Source organism: Alnus glutinosa, chromosome 12 (genome assembly GCF_958979055.1).
Source record: "Alnus glutinosa chromosome 12, dhAlnGlut1.1, whole genome shotgun sequence".
NCBI classification, from domain to species: Eukaryota; Viridiplantae; Streptophyta; class Magnoliopsida; order Fagales; family Betulaceae; genus Alnus; species Alnus glutinosa.
The window spans coordinates 5,445,841-5,469,272 of record NC_084897.1 but is presented as its reverse complement, the minus strand read 5'-3'; the positions used below and the strand labels follow the sequence as shown (position 1 = coordinate 5,469,272).

At 36.8% G+C, this 23,432-nt stretch overlaps 2 protein-coding genes across 2 annotated transcripts; one reads left to right on the top strand and one right to left on the bottom strand.

The window, feature by feature from the left end:
* The first annotated feature begins 371 nt into the window (after positions 1-371).
* On the top strand, positions 372-3,130 carry LOC133851298 (gibberellin receptor GID1B-like). The gene is made up of 2 exons (XM_062287640.1): positions 372-857; positions 1,594-3,130. Exons 1-2 carry the CDS (start codon positions 819-821, stop codon positions 2,587-2,589), a joined length of 1,035 nt encoding a protein of 344 aa, XP_062143624.1. The 5' UTR covers positions 372-818; the 3' UTR covers positions 2,590-3,130.
* A 14,423-nt stretch (positions 3,131-17,553) lies between these two features.
* LOC133852157 (pentatricopeptide repeat-containing protein At2g30780-like) lies at positions 17,554-23,061 on the bottom strand. The gene is made up of 3 exons (XM_062288844.1): positions 22,529-23,061; positions 20,690-21,926; positions 17,554-17,927 (listed from the first exon to the last, which is right to left on the bottom strand). The coding sequence occupies exons 1-2, from the start codon at positions 22,946-22,948 to the stop codon at positions 20,802-20,804; spliced, it is 1,545 nt and encodes a 514-aa protein (XP_062144828.1). The 5' UTR covers positions 22,949-23,061; the 3' UTR covers positions 17,554-17,927; positions 20,690-20,801.
* Between the last annotated feature and the right edge of the window lie 371 nt (positions 23,062-23,432).

Here is a 23,432-nt window from a genome sequence, read left to right as displayed (position 1 = left end):
TAGTTCCTACCTTAAAAAACTTGCTTGGGAATATTTGATAATAAACAAATAAAAGCCCAAAGGCAGGCGGCAGGCGGGTCATTTGCCAATTGCCAAGCCTTTAATTCCCAGGTCACAGCCCTCAAGTGGAAGAAGAGAGAATAATATGATATATATATATATATATATATAGGCATAAAGGAAGAAGAAGAAAACACACACAAAAGAGAAAATTCGAAGCAAAAAACATATATTGAATAAGGAACGGTGGGGCCCAAATAAACAGTTTAATTCGGCCGCCAGCTTTGTCGTGTCGCTCGTCTCCGTCCAGCACCGTCGTTCCTTTGCGTTTGACTCTCTCACCCCCCCCCCCCCCCCCCCCCCCCCCCCCCCCCCCCCCACACACCCCTCCTCTCTCTCTCTCTCTCTCTATCTCGCTTTCTTTTATCCTTATGAGGGTGTACTTTCTTTCTTTCTCGCTTTTCTAATATCGTTGATCTCTCTGCGTCTCTGAACGCTTTCTGTTCCCCTTCTTATTAGTTCAGAAGCAAGTGTCCCTTCTTAGTTCAGCAACCCAAAACGAGGAATCTATCAAATAAAAGGGAAAAGAAATCGAAAGGTCCAAGGGCTATCACAGACAGACACAGGGGGAGAGAGACAGAGAGAGAGAGAGAGCGAGAGAGAGAGAGAGCGAGAGAGACACACTCACAGAGAGATACCCATGTGCGTTTGGTTCCTTGTTGTGTTATTATGAGCAATAGAGGGCTTGTTGAGTTTTAGGCCTGCTTGTGGTGTGGCTTTGAATCTTTCGTGGTGTGGGGGGGGAGAGAGGGGGAGTCATGGCTGGTAGTAATGAAGTCAATCTCAATGAATCCAAGGTATTTAGCTTCATATCTTGCCCTGTACTTTCTCTTCTTGGCGTACTTTTTTTCACGTATTTGTGTTGTTTTTTTTTTTTCTGAGTTTGGAGCTTTATATGATCGTTTGGTCGATTGGTTTGTTTCATTTTATAATTTTTTTTTTTTTTTTTTTTTTTTTCTGGGTTTGGGTTATTTGGCTTTTGGGAAGTTAGAGTTTCCGGAATTTGAGTTTCATTTGGGGCTACTGGGTACGGTTTGAATTTTTTCTCTTTTATTTGAAGGACTCGAGTTGTTCCGAGTGCCACTTCTGCTCTGCGCTTTGTGTTAGTCTCCATATCTGTAATGGGCTTTTGGTCAATAAAATGAGTTGATATGATGGTTGGATCATGGGTTCGTTAAATCTCTCTTCTTTCTATTTCTTCAATGTTGGGTTTTGTTTCTTGTTCTGGAAAGTCGAAGTTTAAGAAATTTGAGTTTGATTTGGGGCAAAAAGTTGGATTTTTTCACCAAGTTTCGTGGGTTTTTAGATGTATTAGACGTACCTCTTTTTTGTTTTTCCTTCCCCTTTCAATAGTTTCGTGTTGGGTTTTACTGCTTGCCTTGCCGATTTTCATAATTTTCTGTTGTGTGTATGTTGGAGATTTTCATATGCGTATTTGATCATTTGGGTGGTTAAAATAGGATTTAACGACTCTGTAAACTGTAATAGTTAGATATTTGGTTCTTATCCTTTCAATCCTTGTTCTTTTTGAAGAGGGTTGTGCCACTCAATACATGGGTACTCATCTCCAATTTCAAGCTAGCTTACAATCTCCTGCGCCGTGCCGATGGAACATTTAACCGTGAGTTGGCAGAGTTTCTTGACCGGAAAGTCCCCGCCAACACGATTCCGGTTGATGGGGTTTTCTCCTTTGACCATGTTGATAGAGCCACCGGCCTTCTTAACCGGGTTTACCAGCCTGCACCAGCAAATGAGGCTCAATGGGGAATTGTAGATCTTGAGAAGCCCTTGAGCACTACCCAGATTGTCCCGGTCATAATTTTCTTTCATGGTGGAAGCTTCACCCATTCGTCAGCCAACAGTGCTATTTATGACACTTTTTGTCGCCGCCTTGTGAGCACCTGTAAAGCTGCTGTGGTTTCTGTAAATTACCGCCGATCACCTGAACATAGATACCCCTCTGCCTATGATGATGGCTGGGCTGCTCTCAAGTGGGTTAAATCAAGATCATGGCTTCAGAGTGGGAAGGATTCCAAGGTTCATGTATATTTGGCTGGAGATAGTTCTGGTGGTAACATTGCTCACCATGTAGCAGTGAGGGCAGCTGAGGAAGAAGTTGAGGTATTGGGTAACGTCCTTCTTCACCCAATGTTTGGTGGGCTAAAGAGAACTGAATCAGAGAAGAGATTAGATGGTAAATACTTTGTTACAATTCAAGACCGTGATTGGTATTGGAGAGCTTATCTTCCTGATGGGGAAGATCGAGACCATCCGGCATGTAACCCGTTCGGCCCGAGAGGGAAAAGCCTTGAAGGACTCGATTTTCCTAAGAGTCTTGTTGTTGTAGCTGGTTTGGATCTTGTCCAAGATTGGCAATTGGCTTACGTTGAAGGGCTCAAGGAATCTAGCCAAGTTGTGAAACTTCTTTATTTGGAACAGGCCACCATTGGATTCTACTTCTTGCCAAATAATGACCATTTCTATTGCCTCATGGAGGAGATAAGCAACTTCGTGAATTCTAACTGTTAATAGACTCTACTTAACCTCACCAACAGCAGCCATACATAACAGATGCTTGACATTTCACTTGGGTTCTTTTTTTTTTCTTCTTCTTTCAGTGGTGGTGTGTAGTTATATGATTGTGTAGTATTTACTCTTACTCTGTTGAACCTGCCATCCATGGTGATGACTAGAGAGTTCTGCAACTCCTGGAGGTTACTGTCTCTGTTTCTTACGTGCATAAAAAGGTATTATATATATCAGGGAAGGCCAGTTTTAGCAGCCCGGAGGAATCAGTACTCATTTCATTGGATTCGTGGGATTTGGCTGAACCGAACCACCAGAGATATATAAAGCCTACCCTTGTTAACTTCCGGCCACGAATAACGGGAAGAGAGAAGTATTGGGGTAATCGTTTGGTGGTTGAACAATCGGTTCTAGTAAAATGGATATCATTATAAGCACTAATTTCAGGACATGGACTGGAAATATATCCTATCATGTAATGAACTTGTATGTTATACTTGTGTTCTAGCTATATAAAGATTTTGTTTGCCCTTTTTCTCTATAATAGATCTCTCCTGTCATTTTGTCCACTGATAATTGATGAAAACATCTAAAGCCTGGCAAGTTGTGATTGAGGTAGAATTTGAGTTACTTGGGAAGATATCGTTCCTTAATGCTTTTTGGGTTGTTTGTTAATTATTAATTAATGTCTTTTAACTTTGAGAACGTAAAACAAACGGTTGATAACAAACATGGGTGGCACTCTCTTTGCATCCCATTAAGGATTAAACGTGAAATTCGTTTCCTAAAGTCAATACCAAAATGCTAAAAGAAAAGAGGAAAAGGTTGGAGAGCTTTCATAGTCATCTACTTGTAATGGGCACTCAATGCTCGTGCCCTGCCGGACCATCCCTCCCAATGTCTTCACTAAGCCAAAGCCAAACCCCATCCACCAAACAAGCAATATGGAAATTTTTTTGTGGAGAGAATGATTGGACACGAGTCCAAATCCACGGATTTCGCCATCTTTCCACATCAATTTGATTAATGCTTGTCAGCTCCTGATTGCCTACTCTAGAGGGGTTGTTTGGAATTTGGGATAATTGCAAATTTTCAGGAAATTGGCTTTGTTTTCATGGGGGGAAACCCATCTATTTAGTGGTTGGGAATTTTTGGATGGACTCTAAAATTAAGGGACCACATTTCAAAAAAAAAATGAAAAAAAAGAAGTAAAGAAAAGGTTTAATTAATAAGCCTGTTGGGAAGAAGGCTTCAAAGTGCTTAATGACAAATTAAGTGGTCTGAACAGCTAAGCCTTGGATAAGGACATACAGCCCTGTCTTCTATTGACTTTACAGGCATATTTGGCTTAAAATATATGCTTAAGTTTGCATCTGTCAATCACCAAAATATTCACTTGGGTATTTTAATTTTGTTTTCCACCTTTCTTGTCCACATTGTCGTGGGTTTGTTCATGTCCTTATTATCAACTGTCCCTTTGCAAATCATCTGTTTATGTTTTGGAAATACATCCTAATACGACAGGATCAAAGTCATTGTCAACAAATGCCTGCTCTTTAATTGCGATTATGGACAAAACTCTTAAATTTCTTTGGTCTCCACCTTCCCTTTCTATATGATTAATCTCCTCTCTTGTGGGTCACCGCTTGCGGCTTGCGTGCTTACACCGTGATTATCCCAATAACATGTCATTTCTGGTTAACTTAATTTTTTATTCTGCAAAGCCCATAGTTTACCTCAGTTTATTTTAGATTCCTTATGAATTTCTTATTGGGTACTTATGCCCTTCAACTTCAAGGACCACCCCAAACTGATTTCTTTTTAAACCCCAAATGTTTTTTTTTTTCATGATTCTTCTGCAAATGCAATGAACATCAGCTTTCAAGATTCCATACAAAAGCACAGTAAATTTCTGTCTCTTTTTTTTTTTTTTTTTTTTTTTTTTTTTTTTTTGGTTTAAATGGAAAATTATGCTTACCCTTTGAACTGCTTCCTTATTTTCAAAAACCCACAAACTTCAAAAAGTTATAATGTATAGATCTCTTCTACAAGCTGGTTTCAATTATCTCCGTTAAGATTTTCTATTAAATCACGACGGAGGAAACAAAAATGACAACACTATTCCTTTGAAGAATAAAAAATTTAGAAAAAAATTAAAATTTAAAAAGGAACTCATGGTCAGGTTGTGGTCACTTAATCCACGGTCTCCCTGAGTCATTCTGTTCACAAAGTTTTTTTTTTTTAATTAAAATAAAAATTAGAATTTAGGGTATAAATGTATTTAAAAAAAAAAAAAAAAAAGAGTATTAGGGACATTTTAAATCGCATGATGTGTTAGCCGTCTAAATTAACAAAAAATACTTAACTGTAGGGAGTAATGAAAAAGGTTTGATGGAATAAATCTTCGCATCGTAACTTTTTAAAATTTGAAGAATATTGCAAAACGTAATGCTATATAATTTACTGGGCTAATGTGACAATGCTCATTATTCATTTGAACAGCCTTTATTAAAAAATGAAAAAATTCAGTAAATGATGATGACTGCCACGTCAACCAAGTAAAATAAGAAATAAGAATCAAGTATTTGGAAATTGTTAGACATATTCATGGAAACAAATAATAATAATAATCGTTCAAAATAATAAAAATAAAAATAATAATAGGAAAAATCTTGTACTGGTAAACATGTGATGAGTTAATAATCATGGGTTAACAGAATTATCTCCTGTATGCCCTTCCTATAAGCTTGTAATTTATTCTTGACCAAAAGGGATCCAAGACCAATTTGATTGGTTTTGCTTTTCCAATGAAAAAGAGTGCAAAAAGTGAGTTGCGTTAATGGTGTCTCCATTATGGGTACAAATTAGCAACTGTGTGCCGATTTAAGAGATAATCCCAAAGTAATTTGTTTTCGCTTTTCTTGTTAACAATCTCCAAGAACATTTTCGATCTGGGCCTTTCCCTTTCTTGGTGGTTGTATTCTTATCCTGGGCAATAGAGTTTTTCTATTGCATAACAATAAGCCTGTCTTATTGCCAATAATGCTATATATATATATATATATATATATATATATATATATATATATATATATATATTTGGCTTTAAACATCGATCAAAATTTAATAGTAATTTATCTCAAATTCAATGGTAATTTCAAAGGGATAATTACATCGTTGGTTCTTGGGGTTGGCCATAATTATTTTTCACTCTCTGTGGTTTAAAAAGTTTATGGGAGATCTTTGTGGCAATCAATAATTATGAATCACTCACTGAACCAATTTTTCATCCACTAAGTTAACAGATTTCGTTAATCAGCTACGTCACACCCAATAGAAAGTTGGCATGTGTCCATTACAATAAAAAAAAAAATCTAATAAAAATAAAAATAATTGTTTTTTTTTAAATTAAAAAAAAATACAAAGTGGTGGCTGTCAGTGGGGGTGGCCAAAGGATTTTAGGGGTGGCCCGAAGGCCACCCTCAGCCACTGGGGGAGGCCGCAGTCACCCCGACAAGTGGCACGCGGCCACCCTCAAGCGCCGGGGGTGGCTGCGCACCAACCCCAGGTGCTGGAGGCCACCCCTAAAATCATTTGGAGGTGGGCAGCCACCCCTTTGTATTTTTCTTATTTTTTTTCTTTTTTTTTTAAAATAATATTTTTATTTTATTTATTTATATTTATTTTATATTTTATATTTTTTTATTGTTATGGACACATGTCGACTTCGTATTGTGTGTGACGTGGCTAATCAACGGAATCTGTTAACTTTTAGATGGAAAATGTGTTCAATGACTGATTTGTAATTATTGTTTACCACGAGGACCTCCTATGAACTTTTTAAACCACAAGAAATGAAAAATAATTATATCCAACTTTAGAGATCATCAGTGCAATTATCTCAATTTTAAAAGTCACGTCTAACTTTAAAATGATTCCTTAACGTTACTGGTTTTATTGCATAGAATTTCTATTTGGTTATTAGTAATTGAAGAGGGTAAATAATAAGGCTCCTAATTTTAATAACAGAGACTCTTTTACTTTTTTCTTTTTTCTTTTTTTGCCTTATTTTTAATTTTGTTTTTTCTCGTAAGAGAGAGACTGTAATAGAACATGAGAAAATACAAGAGTAGTTGAAAGGATGATGGAACGTCAACATTACAGGAAGTGGTGCTACAGAAAGGATGAAGAAAAATGAACAACAACAAAACAAGAGAAAATACAAAAATAAAAAAAATACAATAATAATAATAATAATAAATAAAAAATAAGAGGCTGCTTCTACATTTGCAAGGAAACCATATGTAGAGATGTAGGAGAGGATAAGCCATTTCCGGCTAAAAAGAAAGAAAAAGAAAAGCTATCTAGAAAGCTGAATTGTACCTCGACAGAAAAAGCTTTAAAGCTTTCCAGGTCAAACCCTTGACCTTTTAGTTTTTGGCCAACCCTCATGGATTAGCTTAAGCTTTATAATCATTCACATCAATTAAGGCACTGATTATTACTATCTTTTTTTCTTTTTTCTTTTTTTTTTTTTTTTTTAAATACTTATTCTTTTTAAAGCTTTTTGATCCGATGCTATTTACAATATTTATGTTCTTCTATCATAGGGTTTGTTAGAACATTTTTCATTGTGTCGAACGCCAATCAATTTGCACATGCAAAAGACAAAAATAATGAGCAATATAGCTGTCAGAGAGTACCGACGGAAAATAAATCCAATGATTAAATTATCAAAATATTTGGAGAATGGAAATAGTAAAATACTTGGGCAAAAAGTTTTGAACTAGGTTCAAAAGTCTTTTTTACCTGGTTGGGAGTTACCTTTTATAGTGGCCTATTTGCAATTATTTTCCATCCCTTTCTATACTATGATCCATCTTGCATGTGTGATTCATCTCATGCTTTTCTTGATTGAAGCACGGTTTGCCGTTTAAATTACGGGCATATCATAAGTGTTGGCCCATATGGCAGTTAAATGTCTGTGTTGCATGATAATGGCTAGGGAATCAATTTCTTGTTACGCACGTGGAATAGACTTGGGTTAACATACTAATTTGGGCTTAGTGTATAGGTTAAGTGGGCTTGCCAACCCATAACCCAAAAGTTATCCAAAATTCTCTTATCCAACGTGGCGAGTTGGGAAAAGAAAATTTATTTTAACGAGCATTTGGATCGATGTTGACCGTTGATGTTACCTATTGCTCGACTTAAATGCACCAATGTGGGGATTGTCACTTGTCATTTCATCTACAGCTCTTTTATTTTCACACATGCATTACCTTCAATTTTTTGAATTGGTGGTTGTGAGTCCTTCCAAGAGTCCCTTTAAAAGTAGGAACTTAGGTCATATAGCTTCTTTATCTCTTTCGTTCATACTTTTTACTTTTTCCCTTTCATCGCTATCATATGCTTGCTTGCAACCTTCCTCTCTTGTGTTCACGTGGCTTCATCAAACTACAACCCCCCAGACTTTCTTATCTTTTACTTTGTTAGAATTTGTTGCTTTTGCACAGCCGTTGATCAAAATCCGTCACTTTCGTGAATCTATTGGGATCGAGATGTTGCACTCGGGAGCTGTTAAGCCTAATTTTGATAGGAATCACGACTTTAGATCCGAAGGTCAGTGCAAATGGCCTGTCACCCTCAAGGTGCGCTCTGTCGTCTGATAGACCCATAACACCTCTAGAAGTTCTTCTGCCTATTTCCTTTGTGCTCGTCTAAATTTTTCTTTAGCAACTTGAAGATGGTCTTGTTGGTTTCCTCGACCTGTCTGATTGCCTATAGATGCCAGAAAGAGGAGTAATAAGTTCGGATTTTGAGTTCTAATCACCACTTGTGGTATAACATCCTAGATATTAATTTAGAGTTTAAAACACAAATTAGAGTAATTAAGAGAACAATTACGCTAAGTATAGAGAAAGAACACTTAGATATCACTTAAAACCTAAGTTTTCTGAGTTAGGTGTCCAGACGGATTAGTTAGTAGAGTCATGTTCGCTGCCGTGTTCAGACGGCTAGTGGACAGTATTGGCCGAGACTCCCAAGTGCAAGCGTCTCTGGAAAGCTTGGTCAGTAGGTTCATTTCTTCGTGCGCGTCCAAACGAGACATTTTGGTGTCCAGGCGGTGCGACCCGAGAGTTCAGAGGCGTGTTTCACTATGGCATGTCCAGACGACCTACTTACCTATCAGAATAGGCGTAGATAGAAATTGGCTGAACACATTTTCAACTCATTTCTCTCCATCCTCCACTCTCTTCTCACTCCTAAGGTTTACCCATAAACCCTAGATTCTAGCATTTTTGAAGCCTCCAATCGTGAATCCAACATCGAAAACGTGATTCGATGTAAAATCGTCGTTTTCATTGATTGGTTTGAGGTAAATCCAAAAATCCTCAATTTTCTTGTATTTGTGATTTATCTTTAGGAGTTTGAGCTTAATCTCTCAAATTTCTCTAAGTATTCCGTGTTTAGAGGTGTTGTAAACGATTTTCAAGTATTAGGTTCCATCTTTGGTGAGAAATCAAGGTAAGACCCCAAACCCTAAATTTTCTTAAGTGTTGTAAATTGGAATTTCTAGTGTTTAATCCTAAGATTTTCTTATGGGTTAGTATTTGTAGTTGTTGGGTTGTCAATTAGAACCCTAAAAATTCTAGGGGTTTCTATGAGTTATGGCTCTTGAGAAAATCAAGAACCGAAGTGAAATTTAGAGTTAAAAATGTGTTGAGTTAGTTTTAATGTGTACTTGCAATGTATTGTACAATGGTACATTGCGTGGCCCACGTGGAAAACTTCTTCATAAACCGATTAGTTAAGCAACCAAAGTGAGTATTTAACTCATTGAGAAAAGATACAACTTTTAATATTTTGTGAAATCTTAGAAATGCTACATTTTTGATAACTTGAGACAAGTATATTTTGTGATAATATTTATTGTGAGATTGCTTTCAATATCTTGAATTATGTCGAGATCTAATATAATGAGGTTTCACGTGTTTTAAGTGTTTTTATGGAAATAAGAATGAGATGTGATTTATGATGGACCAATGTTTTCACTTTCCATGATATAATTGAAAAGAATGAGAAGCATATGATGTTATATGATACATATGAGTATGATAGCAAGAGCATGATAAGTATGTGAAATGATAAGTATGCACAGAACGAAAGCATGAACACTGAACTGAAGACCGGTTTGATTAAAGTCCATTTGGTACTCAAGTGTAAGACCGATTGGGTTAAAGTCCATTCGACATCAGCAATAAGACAAGTCAACTTAAGACCGGTTTGGTTAAAGTCCATTTGGCACTAAAGTGTAAGACCGATTGGGTTAAAGTCTCATCGGCATCAACAACAAAACATAGAAAATCAAGAAAAGACAAGCATGACATGATGAAGATGTGTGACATGTTTTATAATGATTTTAATGGCTAGATGTGTCAATATATATATATATATATATATATATATATATATCCTCAGTTACGAAATGTTTTAAAAATAAAGTATTATACCGATGGTAGCTATTATTACGAAATGTTTTAAAAATAAAGTATTATACCGATGGTAGCTATTATTGTAAACGTATGGTAGAAGAACTAAATGTCGGCTCATTGCAAAACTTAGTGAGTTTTATACTACTGAGACCGTGAACTCATTAATCCACCTATACGAACATGGCAACCACCACATATAGATGATATTGTTTTTGCTGCAGGTACCGCAGAGGTTGATGAGAACCTTGTGGCGTTGTACTTGAGATACTACGATTGAAGCTTTTTGCAACGGTTGAACGTGTTGAACTTGTGGATATTCCATCTTTTGTATAGACTTCATATATATATGGAATGTGTCACATATGACACTCTCTTTTGTATAGCCATAGTTTTGTTATGTCATTAATATAAAAATAAGCTTTAATTACATAGATAATCAAATGGCTCTGATGTTGTAATTACTCTTTTAGTTAATAAATTAGTTTCTGTTGCTATCTATATTATCTCTGTTGTGTTAGGTACATGTTATGAGATGTGTTTATGTTATGTTGGTTCATGGCTAATTGTCATGCCACTGTGATAATATGTTTGTATTAAAAAAAAAAAAAAAAAAAAAAAAAAAAAAAAAAAGGGTCATCACACGCGGAATGGCTGATTGTTGAATTGCTTTTCATTATTTGTAACGAGGGCATAGGGGACTCCAAGTCGACATAATATCAACTACCATAGGAAGTTTTTATGTTGTTTCTAGTAATGGTTGTCAGGGCCTCTACTTCTACCGATTTTGTGAAGTAATCAACATTCACTACAACAAACTTTATACCTTATTTTCCCTCTAGGAAAGTTCCAATGATGTCAACCTCCCATTGGGAGAAGGGCCATGGCAAGGCGATCAAAGTTAATTCCTCAGGGGGACACCTCGGAATATTAGCTTACTCTTAGCACTTCCGACACTTTCTCACCTCTTACAAGGAGTCCTTTGCATGTTTAGCTAGTAGTATCCTGCTAAAATGGCCTTACGAGCAAGAATTCGTCCTCCTAAATGGTTTTTGCATAATCCTTAGTGTATTTTTTTGAACATATATTCAGCTTCTTCCTTGGAGACACTCTTGAGGAGCAACAAGGTATAGCCTCTCCTGTAAAGCACATATTTTACTCCTTGGAATCTCACCTTCTAGGCCTCTCTTCTGTCTTCTAATAACTTGGCCTCCCTCAAGTACTCTATAATCGGTTTTGCCCATCACTTCTAAGGTTTTAACTTCATCCTCTGAATTTGAACCTAAGTAGGCCAACGGTCCACTCAGATATTTTTCTCCCTCAAAAATATTTTTATAACAAACTTTTTAAATTGGAGTTCGAGTTCTCGTACCTTTGATAGATACTTCTTCATTCGTTTGCCCTTCACCTTGAAGTCTCCAATGATTTGACTAACTATTACCTGGGAGCAACTCCACATTTCTACATATTCAACTCTGAGCTCCTTTGCCATTACAAGCCCTACTACAACAACTTCGTATTTTGCCTCATTGTTGGTGGTTTTAAATTCTATCCTTACAACATATTCAATCTCTAACCCGTCAGGGGTTGTTCAGACGATCCCTGATCCACTGCACCTCTTGTTAGCTTAGCTATCAACATTTATTGCCCAGGTGTTTTCCGTGGGAGGCTCCTGCTCTTCAAGTTTGGAAATTGGCAAAATTCGCCAGAAAGTCAGCCACAGCTTACCCCTTTATTGTCTCTAAGCTCTCTTGCCCAGTTAACGAGCCGTCTAGAGGTGTCCGGTTTGTACAACGCCTTCTTCAACGGATGCTCAATCAATACTAGCACTATATGAGCTTGGAAGTAGGGTCAAAACCTCCTTGCCTAGGTAACTAGTGCAACTGCTAGCTTCTCGATTTTGGGATATCTTTCTTCTGCACCAAATGCAACTGCTAGAGAGCCCTGCTGGTATAATAGATTGGTTTTTATATCTCATATTCATCTCGGATTAAAGCAAAGCTGATAGCTAAGGGAGATACTATCATGTATAGGTACAATGGCTCCCCTCCTCTTATTTGGCTGAGGAGAGAGGGATGGGATAGATACTAGCTTAGTTCTCAAAAATCTTTCTCGTCCCATTCGAAGGCCTTCATTAAGGTCCTAAAAACGCAAACATTTATCTGTAGATCGCAAGATGAACCTATTTACGGCGGCAATGCACCCTGCGAGTCGCTGCAATTCTCTTGTATTCTGAGGAGACTACATTTCCAATACAGATTTCAAAGTGCTACTTCAAAGAAGGTATACCATGAATGCTTTAAGGATCGCGCCATCTTGGCTGAGCATGGGGTAAAAATTTCTGAATTAACGGATCAATTTAATTTTATCCCTCGTCTTTTTTGAGTCAAGAGGTTGGAAGTCTTTGATTTCGGCTCCCGTCTCTCCCCTAGTGGAGCTAGTTTGAATATCCACAACATCTAAGGTAATTCGTTTGAAACCTATCTTCAGGATGTCATTTTCATTATCAACCCTTATGTCATCTCTTAGACGATTAGTGTTCCTTTGGAACGCAATCCGGAATATCCATTTTCTCAATGATGTGTTTCCTTAGAAATCCACCATGATGAAGAATTTTGTTGATGGTGATATTCCTTCTTAGCCTAAACAATATTTAGTTGTCGAATCATGACCTCAAAACCTTTGGCATATCCATCACTACACAGATTTCGGAATTGATAAAGCTAAGTTTATGAATGCTTTGATCATTGATGTCCCCATTGATTTCTATATTCATGCCATTAGGGTCATACTTCATAATTTTCAAGTAGCCAATAACAATTCTCTTCCTTTCGGTGGACTAATGACACGCCTTTGCCTTCACATAAGTGTTTCAATTTCAAAAACCGAGGCTACTCAAAAGATAATAAATGTCTTTTTTAGTCAGTTTAGGGAAGTCTATTTTAAGTTTCTCAAAAGCCATATCATTGTATTGATTCGACTCCTGCAACCACTCCTAGAGGAGATTTTGAGACTGTCACAGATACTGATGCTCAGGGTGGAGCTTCCTCATTTGGACCCTAAATTCCTTTATTTTTTTTAATATATCAATTTGGTACTCTTCTGCAACATTTTGACTAATTTGGTCAATAGATGTGTAACAACCCAACCCCAATGACACAATATTGTCCGCTTTTAACTCTCATCAACCAGACTTTTTAGGAGGTCACCATCATGATACTACTATTGTATAAGCACACTTAACTGCAGTGTTCTGATAGGTTTATGATCGTCACGACTTTAAAACGCGTTGTGTCAAAAAGGGTACGAATATATATATAAAAGGTCATCCCCACTCCCATACCCAAGTGATGTGCGACGTCACAATCACTCTTTTAAGCATCCCCGCTTGCGACCCTCATGTGATCACCTAATTCTTGGCTTCCCAGCAAGTGCCTTTTGGTGTCCCTCATGGGCTTGTACACGCTCCCCCATCTTAAGCTAGCAAATGGTCTGATACCATTTGTAACAACTTACTCACAACGACACAATATTATCCGCTTTTGACTCCCTTGAACCAGACTTTCAGAAGGTCACCCATCCTAGTATTACTTTCGCATAAGCACACTTAACTGCGAAGTTCTGATAGATTCATAGCCATCATTGCTTTAAAATGCGTTATATCAAGAATAATGCAAATATATATATAAGTACATCTACATTCCCATACGCAAGCAATGTGGGACGTCACTTTTTTTTTTCTCATTTCCTTCTCCTAAATCCAAGGTAAATAATTATTTCTTTTACTTCCACCACCTTGATGCCTCACTGGTAAGTTTGAGTCTAGCATACTTTGCTTTTTGTTCATCTGTGTAGTTTATTCCTTCAAAAAACTCCCGAAGATCAATAATCTAGGATTCCCTGGCCCTATTGACTGTTGCCTTTATTAGCTGCTTCCTTGGGACAATCCTTAACACAGTGACTTGTTTGACCACAACGATAGTATACTCCAGTTGCCACTCTGCATTCCTCGAAATGAGGCTTGCCACACTCAAAACACATGGGCCTTTGCCCTCATTGAAAGATTGTGAGATCCTTTCCCGTTTCTTGTTCTAAGCTTCTACTAGAGGCAAATCTCATTACTAGATGAGAGGCCTAATGTAATCTATGCTTCCTTAGTTCTACTGCAACAACCTTACATTGCAATCCTCTCTCTACAATGGCCGCAACTTTCACTAGCTTAGTGCAATCTTTAATCTCCAAACAAACTATTTCCTTGATTAGCAGGTGGAGACCTTCCTGAAATCTCATGCTTTTCTTTCTTCATCAGGAATTAAATACATACTAAACCTCGAAAAGCCCTATGTATTCAGTAGCATATTGTTCTATTGTCATACTACCTTGAACCAAATCCTTAAACTCCATAACTCGTAGCTGTCGTTAATCCTTGGGGGAAAATCTCTCATCGAAGTCCGTCTGGAATCGGGTCCAAGTGATTCCATTTTCTTCTCCTAAATCCAAAGTCAATAACTATTTCTTTGACTTTCACCACCTTGCTGCCTCACCGATAAGTTTGAGTTGGCATACTTTTCTTTTTGTTCATCTGTACAGCCTATTGCTTCAAACAACTCCTGAAAATCAATAATCTAGGATTAAGGCGCCATGGGCCCTTAACTACCCTCAAACGATGAGTAGCAGTAGTTACAAAAGTCCTTGAAAGAATAGGCTCCCAGTTCATTCACGAGATGCAAATTTTGTGCTGCAACTTCAGTCACTTGCTTAACAACTTCCACCAGTATTGGGACGACAACCTATATTTTTGCATTAGATGGGGATGGTACTTCATCATTTTGGTTTCATCCTACTTCCTTAGGACTTCTACCCTCCCCGTGTCAAGATTGTCGTCTTGGTAGCATCATTTTGCACCAAAGCTGTAACACCCAAGAAAATAATTAAAAGAACAATTGTAACTGAATAAAGTATGTAGTACAAATGGAATTAATAGCCAAAGTGAAACACCTAGAAAGTTTTAGCAAAAAGTCATTTTTCAAGTCTTCGATTCGAATTGGGAGTTAGTCAGTTCGAACGGGCCATTGTATTGCATAGTGAAAATTACTCCTGAGAGCTTCGTTCCGATTACCGATCCAAAATCAATTCAGACGGGGCATTAAAATGAGTTTCAGAGACGCTCGTTTTAATTTTCATTTCAAATGCAAAAGCTGTGACGGCCTGGTTTAAAGCACAACATTTTTTTTTTTAATTAAGGGGGAGTTTGAGCCCATACGTGAGAGTAAGTGTTATAATATAAATTGAATGATTAAATTCATCATTTCCTATCCACTTAAAATTTTTGAATAAGTGGTAATTCCACAGTATCTAAACAGGCATCACTTGGTTCAATTCTTGTTACTAAGACAATCTCGCCAGTGTGAAAAGATGTGACATTATTCTTGTTTTCAGCAACCAAGGGTGCCACTTGACTTTGTTCTTATTTCAGTTTTTAGAGTTCATGATATTGTGCCACCTCTTTTCACCGCCACTAGCCGCCACCAACTCTAGTGAGTTTTCAGCCACCATCGCTGGCCTCCGCCACCAACCACTGCCATCTCCAAGAAGAAAAAGAAGAAGAAAAAAAAATCTTTTCAAACTCAAGGTTACAAAATTTTTCACCCTAAGTTTGAGGGGCAATGTTAACATATGATAATGATAGAAACCCTTATCGTAAATGAGGATTTGATTATCCTAAATTTATAAATTTGATTAGGATTTGATGAGATTGAATTTAAATAAATTTAAATCATTTGTAATCTCTATAAATAGAGCATCTTGTATACAATCATATCAAGAAATAAGATCAAAATGTAGCCCTATAAGGCTATCTTAGTGGTGGACATATGTCTCTAAAACCGAACTACCCGTAAAATCATTTGTCTTTATTATCTCTTATTCCGCTATTTTCTTTATATTTTCATAGCTTTATGAATTTCTTCAACATTAATGCTTTTAGTAGTCCAAAGGTGAAGTGTAATTATACCTATTTGTATAGAAGTAAATTACAGTAAACTCTTTCCGAAATGGGAGAGTTATATTATTGACGAATTACGTACATGTGTAAAATCACATTTAATATAATTATTAAATGTAAACTGAAAACATTTTTAAAAAAAAAAAAAAAAACACTATTATTTTTTGGTGTTTGACTATGATCCTGAAAATGTTTTTTTTGATAATATTTTTTGTTGATGGAGTTGCTCCGACGTGGGTTGGTGCTGGTGAGAGTGGAGGTGGTGCATGGGGTGTGCCATAATATAGATGTTCGTCAAGAGAAGAGTTTGAAGAAATTAGCTGTGGATGAAAATTGTTTTACACCTCAAAAAAATCTAAACCATTTTAATAATTAATATACCTGCTTATATTTATATAACCTATTTTTCCATCAATAAATTGGAAAAATATATATATACACACACTCACAAAGATATATGAACGAGCATATACGAACTATGTTCACAAATATTAATCGAGTTGGACTGAGTTTATACGAGTATGTCTCATTTAATAATCCAGTGTGTAATTTTCTGTTACCAAATGATTCATATATTAAATGAATTAAGTCTTGAATCGAATTTATCCCAAGTCAATCCCAAGCAAGTTGGCAAATAGATTTGTTCATTTGCAGCACTAAATGTGTTAGAAACCAACTCTTGTAAACTCGTAAGTGTGAATTGCATAATTAGCATTAAACTTGGACCATTTCATCACTTGTTAAAGAAATCCAAAATAATATCTATGAATGTTGGTTGAAAAGCTATGCAATACCAACACCAGCAAAGCTCCAATTGATAGGATCTGAATCGGCTATGGTTTACAGAGAAGCACAAGTTGGGGTATAAGCCCAAAAATTGGGTGATTCAGTAAGCAAAAACGCTAAACATAAGACTTTCAGAAGAAAACAAATATCATTTTCTTTTTCCATACTCAAACACAACAAATCATTACAACTTTTATTGAACACTAACTAAGGGATTCAACAACATACCCCACCTATTCCGGGGAAATCTTTCTTCCATACTAATGAGCCATAGATGGCTTTTATTAGGGAATTAACATTGAAAAAAAAAAAAAAAAAAAAAGAGCAGATAGCAAATTGCAATTTGTAGTACAAAAACATCTAGTTCATACCATCTGAGATACTTCACAATGCAACATGCAAATATTAGCCTTCAGTAGGTCAACGTGAATGATTGGGTCGACACTAAATCGTAACTTCCAAAGATCAGTGCTTCTCTTACTCAAGTTTTCTTTTTTCTTTTTTTGCGCAAGAAGACAAGAGGAGGCAACCAAAATGACTACTCTATCTGGGTGTAATCATAGTAACACCTACTCGCTGAAAACTGCATAGGAGAAATCTAGATGGTGAAAATCGCATGCGCTCCCAAAAATCCAATTGAACCATAATCTGATCTAGCCCCATCAGAAGTACGACCTATGATAGTTTACACTAATCAGCCATTAAAATTTGAATTCAGATTCAAATCCATACCCAAGTATGTACCTAACCACTTTGGTGGTTCACAAATCGTCAGCATAGCTCTTGCATAGTTACATCAATAAATTTATATACCCCACGAGTCAAAAGATCAATCGTCTCTATTCTCTGCCCTGGTAGCATTCTACAAAATTCAGTTAATTTAGTAACATTACAGGAAGAGAGTTGGGATTTTGTGCAGAGAAAACAATTTTTTTTTTCTTTGAAAAGTAGACAAAACAATATCTTCGTGCATTGAAAGAATTGATTTCAATTTCAGTAACCATTCAGCATTTTGTTGGCCTTGGTCCATCGAACACTGTACAATTGTTCAGCACTTTCTGCAAAATATGAATTCAAATTAATAGAGTACAAGAAAACGAAATAAAATAATTGCAATTTTCTCATATGGTCTCGAGAATGAAAAACCAAATGACTTCAGTCACACAGAATCATCATGATAGTGAAAATGTCTAAAGCAAAGGTCATTAGTTCGAATCTTCCCTCCCCCTTTTGTGTGGACATGTCAAAAAAAAAAAAAAAAAAAGAACAGTTTACCCAGTATATATACATATAATATTTTTAATCATGAAATACAATTTACAGGACCAATCATGAAATTAAATAAATTTCTTGATTAGCTGAGATAGTTTATTCTTACAGCTGCTAACAGGCGAAACTGAGGTGTTTGATCTGTTAAAAAGTAAATAAAGTAAGGCATTTACGAGATTTTGTCAATTTGGATTCAAACCCAAGATATATAGAGTTTCGTTTTTTATTCACTTCAAAAAAAAAAAAATTAATAACATTTCATTTCAAAATATTATTTCTACCAATCTCAATGCATCTCTAAACATGCAAAAGGGAAGAAGATACTTCTCCAAATCCAGACTGGAAACAAGAAGACTATCACGGGCAGAAAGCTTCGTTGCTCGTGGCAAGAGAACCAAATAAAATCTACAGGACCATGTAGTCCCCAATAAAAGATGCAGCTCTTGCCAACAAGCACACCATGATGATTAATAAATGATCAGCCTCTCTCTCTGCCACTTTCTATTCTTCTTCCTCTCTAGATCAACTTATTGATTGTTACAGATTAAACCCTGAAACTCTAATCTACCATTTTCCCATTGGCTTTCAATTGAAAGACAGTCTAGACGATGAAGGTTTTCAGGGCTACCTGCATCAATCTTTAAACTTTTCCATTTATACTATTCGTGCACTGCCAAGAAATTAGGATTACTCCTTTGCTCTATGAGTTTAAACTATGCCACCAATAACTGCTAGACTATGTTTACTTGAATAGAGAACCATCCTTAGAACGTGTGATCATGGGATAACACAGAGCCAGAGGTGGTTGTCTCTCGTGAGTAGAAGGCACTGAAGAAACATGTAAAGTCTGAACTGAAGGAGAACCCACTAGAGAATGTGTAGAAACGGGAGGCTGGTCCACTGGTGAGTTTGCTGAAGCAGAAGTATCACTGCCAGCAGATGAATCAGGTGGAAAAGAAAATGAGGGCTCTGAGGAGAGATCAACTAACGAGTCCGTGGTAGGTGCAGAGGAAGATAAACTAATTGGTAGCATGAGAGGCATAGGAAAAATGGAGGTGACAGTCGTGCTGATCGGAGAAGTAGGAGAATCGACTTGCTTCTGAAACAGAAAGCAGTGCTCATAAAAAATGACATGACGAGAGATGTACAGTCAAACTTGCAGAAGGATCGAAACATCGGTAGTCTACCTTGTATCAACTACTGCTCTCAGTCAAAGCATCAGTGCAAGCTGTCTCCTGCACCAGCTATCCTTTCAGGAATCAGCATCAATTTATAAAAGGTTGATCTGAGTTTGCAAGTTGGTTATCCAACTGAACCCTTTAAGGAACCATACTTCTCTTCATAATGTGAATCGGTCCTCAATATGGAATTGGTCTTCGTAATATGGTCCTGCTAAAAGATTACAAACCATGAAGAAGCATAGCATTGGGTTCTAGGGAATTGGTGTTCAACGAAAATTAATAATAGTAAAGAGTGCTATTAATTCACTTATAAGAGGATTGGTACTGGGTCATACTTCTAATGTAATGGAAGAGAGAAGCTACAGCGAATAATTACTCCTATAAAAAAAATTACGGGAAAAATACGAAATCAGTCCTCGTGGTTTGATTTTAAATTATAGATCTTTGTAGTTTGTACTCTTATAAAATAGGCCCCTCCATTAACATATTTAACAGAAGCTAATGCCACATGGACACATGTATATGTCAAAGCTAATAATATCACGAAATGTGAGCAATATTCCATATCAACACCACATGTCACCGCCAGCTTCATAAAAATCCACGTCAGACAGCCATGCAATGCACCACGTAATTAAAATGATACACATCAGCCTCAAGTGTCTTGGCCTCCTATCTTTCTTCTTATGTTTTCTTTTTTCCTAATCTCCTATCGTCCACTTGATATCCAATCGTGTAATACGCGGGAAAATTAAAAGTTTAAGAAAATTATAAACTTCGAAATAATAGGATAAAATACGGGATTTAATATGCGATAAGTTGAGCATGTTGAGGCTCATAGGCGTTAGATCAAAGGAGACTGAAAATCCAAGTTGAAAACCTAAAAATTTCAAAGTTTCTGAACAGTCTTGAAAGACCGAGAGGAACTCTCGATCGACCGCGATGGTGGCGAGTCTGGCGACACATGTCGGTGGGAATTTCGTGCAGGAAAATGAGTGACCTTTTATATATATATATATATATAGGAGACGTGTCGTATTATTATTGGTGGAGTGCTGATGTGGAACTCTAAAGGTTTCCGTCAAAATTTCAAACGGAAGTTCGGGCTAGCAAGTTATTTGTAATTTATGCTCATCACGGGGAGGTTTAAGATACTTTTTACTTATTGCAAATCGGTGCAACTACATTGACTGGTTTTGCATTTTTCCAAATAAACAACGAGATTTTATTCCATAGTTCTAACAGGCAATAGTAAGCAACATCATGAACTGCTCATCATATATAGCCAAGGGTATTGAATTACTAAGGGTAAGATAAGGTGAGGAAAAGAGAGAGTACAGTTCATGAAAAGTACGAGACAAGCTGTGTACCTTTAAATTACTTGATACTTCAATCCCATCACACAGTGGCAGTGAAACCTCTCACAATAATCAGCTCAATGCCTTTTGCAATTTCTGGCATCCAATATGCTAAATGGATAATTTATGGCGGCAATGCATCCAAAGGAATTTTGTAGCCATGCTTACACATCAATCCTAATACTTGCTGGACCTTGTGTCTTTGACCACACATAGAGTAGGCCTTATACATTATCCAGAACGTCTTTTTTGTGCGATCTAAGTTAAAATTCTCCATCTCATTTAGGACACACTCCATTTCCTGTAGGCGCCTCTGTGACGCATACATGACCATCTTACAGTGATATAGGGACCGGCAGATTCTCCAGCCGGCACATTCTGCACGCCTCACAAAGATAGTAAGCTTGTCCAGTGCATTACACCGAAAATAACTTGCAATGATAGACCGCATGACACCCACTGTTGTTACAGAGGTATTGTGCTCAAATGCCTCATCTATCGAGTTCTCCATCTCGTCTAACCAATCCTCTTGGGCAAAAACCCTAATCAACATCACATTCAACCATGGCCTATACTCATTTTCTGGAATAATCTTTGTTAGCGCCTCAATCTTTTTAACTCTATCTGTTGCAGAACTCCTACAATATGCACATATCATGGCTCTGATCAATGGAATTTTCTTATCATTAACATGATTCTTTACCAATTCATATGTCTCCTCCATCTTTTCTAAATTACCTGAATGTGCATACCCCCGAAGCATTAGCAAGTAGGTGTTAATATCAGGCTTAACAGGGCCCATCTTCATTGCCTGATAAGTTTTCTCCATATTATCCCACATCCAAGCTGTAACATATCCAGCAATTACATTGTTGTAAGTGCTTATATTAGGGGAGAGATTTGAATCGTGTATCTCTCGAAAAGTCGCCTCCATGTGATCAACTAGCATCAAGCGACCAAAAACAGAAATAAGAATGTTGTATGTTACAATTGTAGGACTAGAAATTGCTTCCCTCTTCAGGTCCCGAAATAATGACTGGCATTTATCAGCAAGACCATTGAACATATAAGCACCCATCAGTGCATTATAAGTAGATGTTGTCCTGATTCGCTTGTTAGTAGCCTCAGTAAACAGCTCAACTGCAAGATCAACATTCTTAATTCTACCAGCAACTGTAATACCCTTGGCATACTCCTCAGGCATCATAGGAATGCCACAATCCACCTGTTTTCTTCTCCAATTCAAAACCTGAAAGTCAAAACAAATATATATTCAAGACAAGATTGTGTGGGATATGTTAAATGGGAGTAAAGATTATTTGTTATCATTTCATACAATTTAGCAGCATACAAGATGGAAGGCCATCCCACGGAAACTGAACCAGTCCATTTTGTATAAGATAGGATTAAGATACAATTCAAAACCATTCACTAAGAGTGACTGCAACAATGAGCTCCGACTGGCATAAAACAATAACTAATGCCTTTCTTGCACTTATATTGCTTAGAATTTGAAATCATTAATAAGTATTCAATAATCAAAAACAAAATCGGTTCATTCATCAAAATCCCAACATGCCATGCTCCAATCTTCTTTCTGAAAACAAATAAACCCATATACATGTCACAAAAGCACAACAAATTCATTTCCTCAACTTCCAAAATAATCTCAAAAACCCCATAATTACACACCACAGATATATTCAAAAAGAAAAAGGAAAAACACCAATCAACAAGTAAAACAACCAATAACCAACATAAATTCCACATCAAACAAAACCAACTCCATTAGATAACAACAAAAATGCTTTATCATACAACGCGCGCGCACACAATTATATGGGAAAACACCTCTAGGGCTAAGTGAGGCCACGAACCCAGCTGCTTCAAAAGCTCAACACAAGCGCACCCATCCGAATAACTCCGAAGCAACGAGTCGGCCTTCTCCTCCAAAACCCTAACAATCTTATCAGTGTAAATCTGATCAGAGACCTCCTCGAAATTCCGAACTAATTCGTCCCTCAACTGCGAGACCTTGCTTCTGAGATCCTCTCTGGCTCTGGAATCGGAGGGGGCAAACTTGTCCGTGAACAAGCCTACGATTTTGAGGGAGGTGGATTGGGTTTGTGCATTGAGGTCGCGGCTGGTGAATCGGTGATTTGGGGACCTCGTGAGTGTGAAGATGAAGGGAGTGGGGGCTAGGGTTTTGGGTTTTGCGGAGCAGAGCATCTCTGCTTGGGCCGCGTCTGAGATTTTCAAGACCCGCTTCATTGTTTTGCGGCGGTGATTGTAACGGACATTTTCTAGGGTTTAGAGAGGGTTCAGAGCGAGAGATGCAAAACAGTGACCACGAATTTGGTCGAAGCAGTGAACTCGCTCTGGGCCGTGCGGCCTGGTTTTGGAAAAATTACGCATATTATTAAAAAGAGAAAAAGTAAAAAAAATACAATAATCCTTTCAACCTATCATTTCATTTATAAGTTTCTATCAATTATATTAATTTCTCTTTAAACTACTTAAAAATATTAATATCTTTTTATTGACAAAAATGCTCTTCATAAAATTATTAAAATTAAAAAAAAAACTAAAAATAATATAAAAATAACAAAAAGTTATACTTTTTTTATTTTTTCCTTATTCTTTTAATTTTTTTAATTTGTTTTTCAAAAATTTAATTTTTAGTTTTTATTTTTTTATTTTTTATTTTAGTTTTTTAGTTTTAGTTTTTTTCAAATTTATAAAGACACTTTTGTCT

Excerpts from the sequence above, each read along its gene's own strand:
- LOC133851298 (XM_062287640.1), top strand. The coding sequence starts at position 819 with ATGGCTGGTAGTAATGAAGTCAATCTCAATGAATCCAAG. Across the intron at positions 858-1,593 it reads TCAATCTCAATGAATCCAAG|AGGGTTGTGCCACTCAATAC; the intron begins GTATTTAGCTTC and ends TTCTTTTTGAAG.
- LOC133852157 (XM_062288844.1), bottom strand. The coding sequence starts at position 22,948 with ATGAAGCGGGTCTTGAAAATCTCAGACGCGGCCCAAGCAGAGATGCTC. Across the intron at positions 21,927-22,528 it reads GGCCTCACTTAGCCCTAGAG|GTTTTGAATTGGAGAAGAAA; the intron begins GTGTTTTCCCAT and ends TTTGACTTTCAG.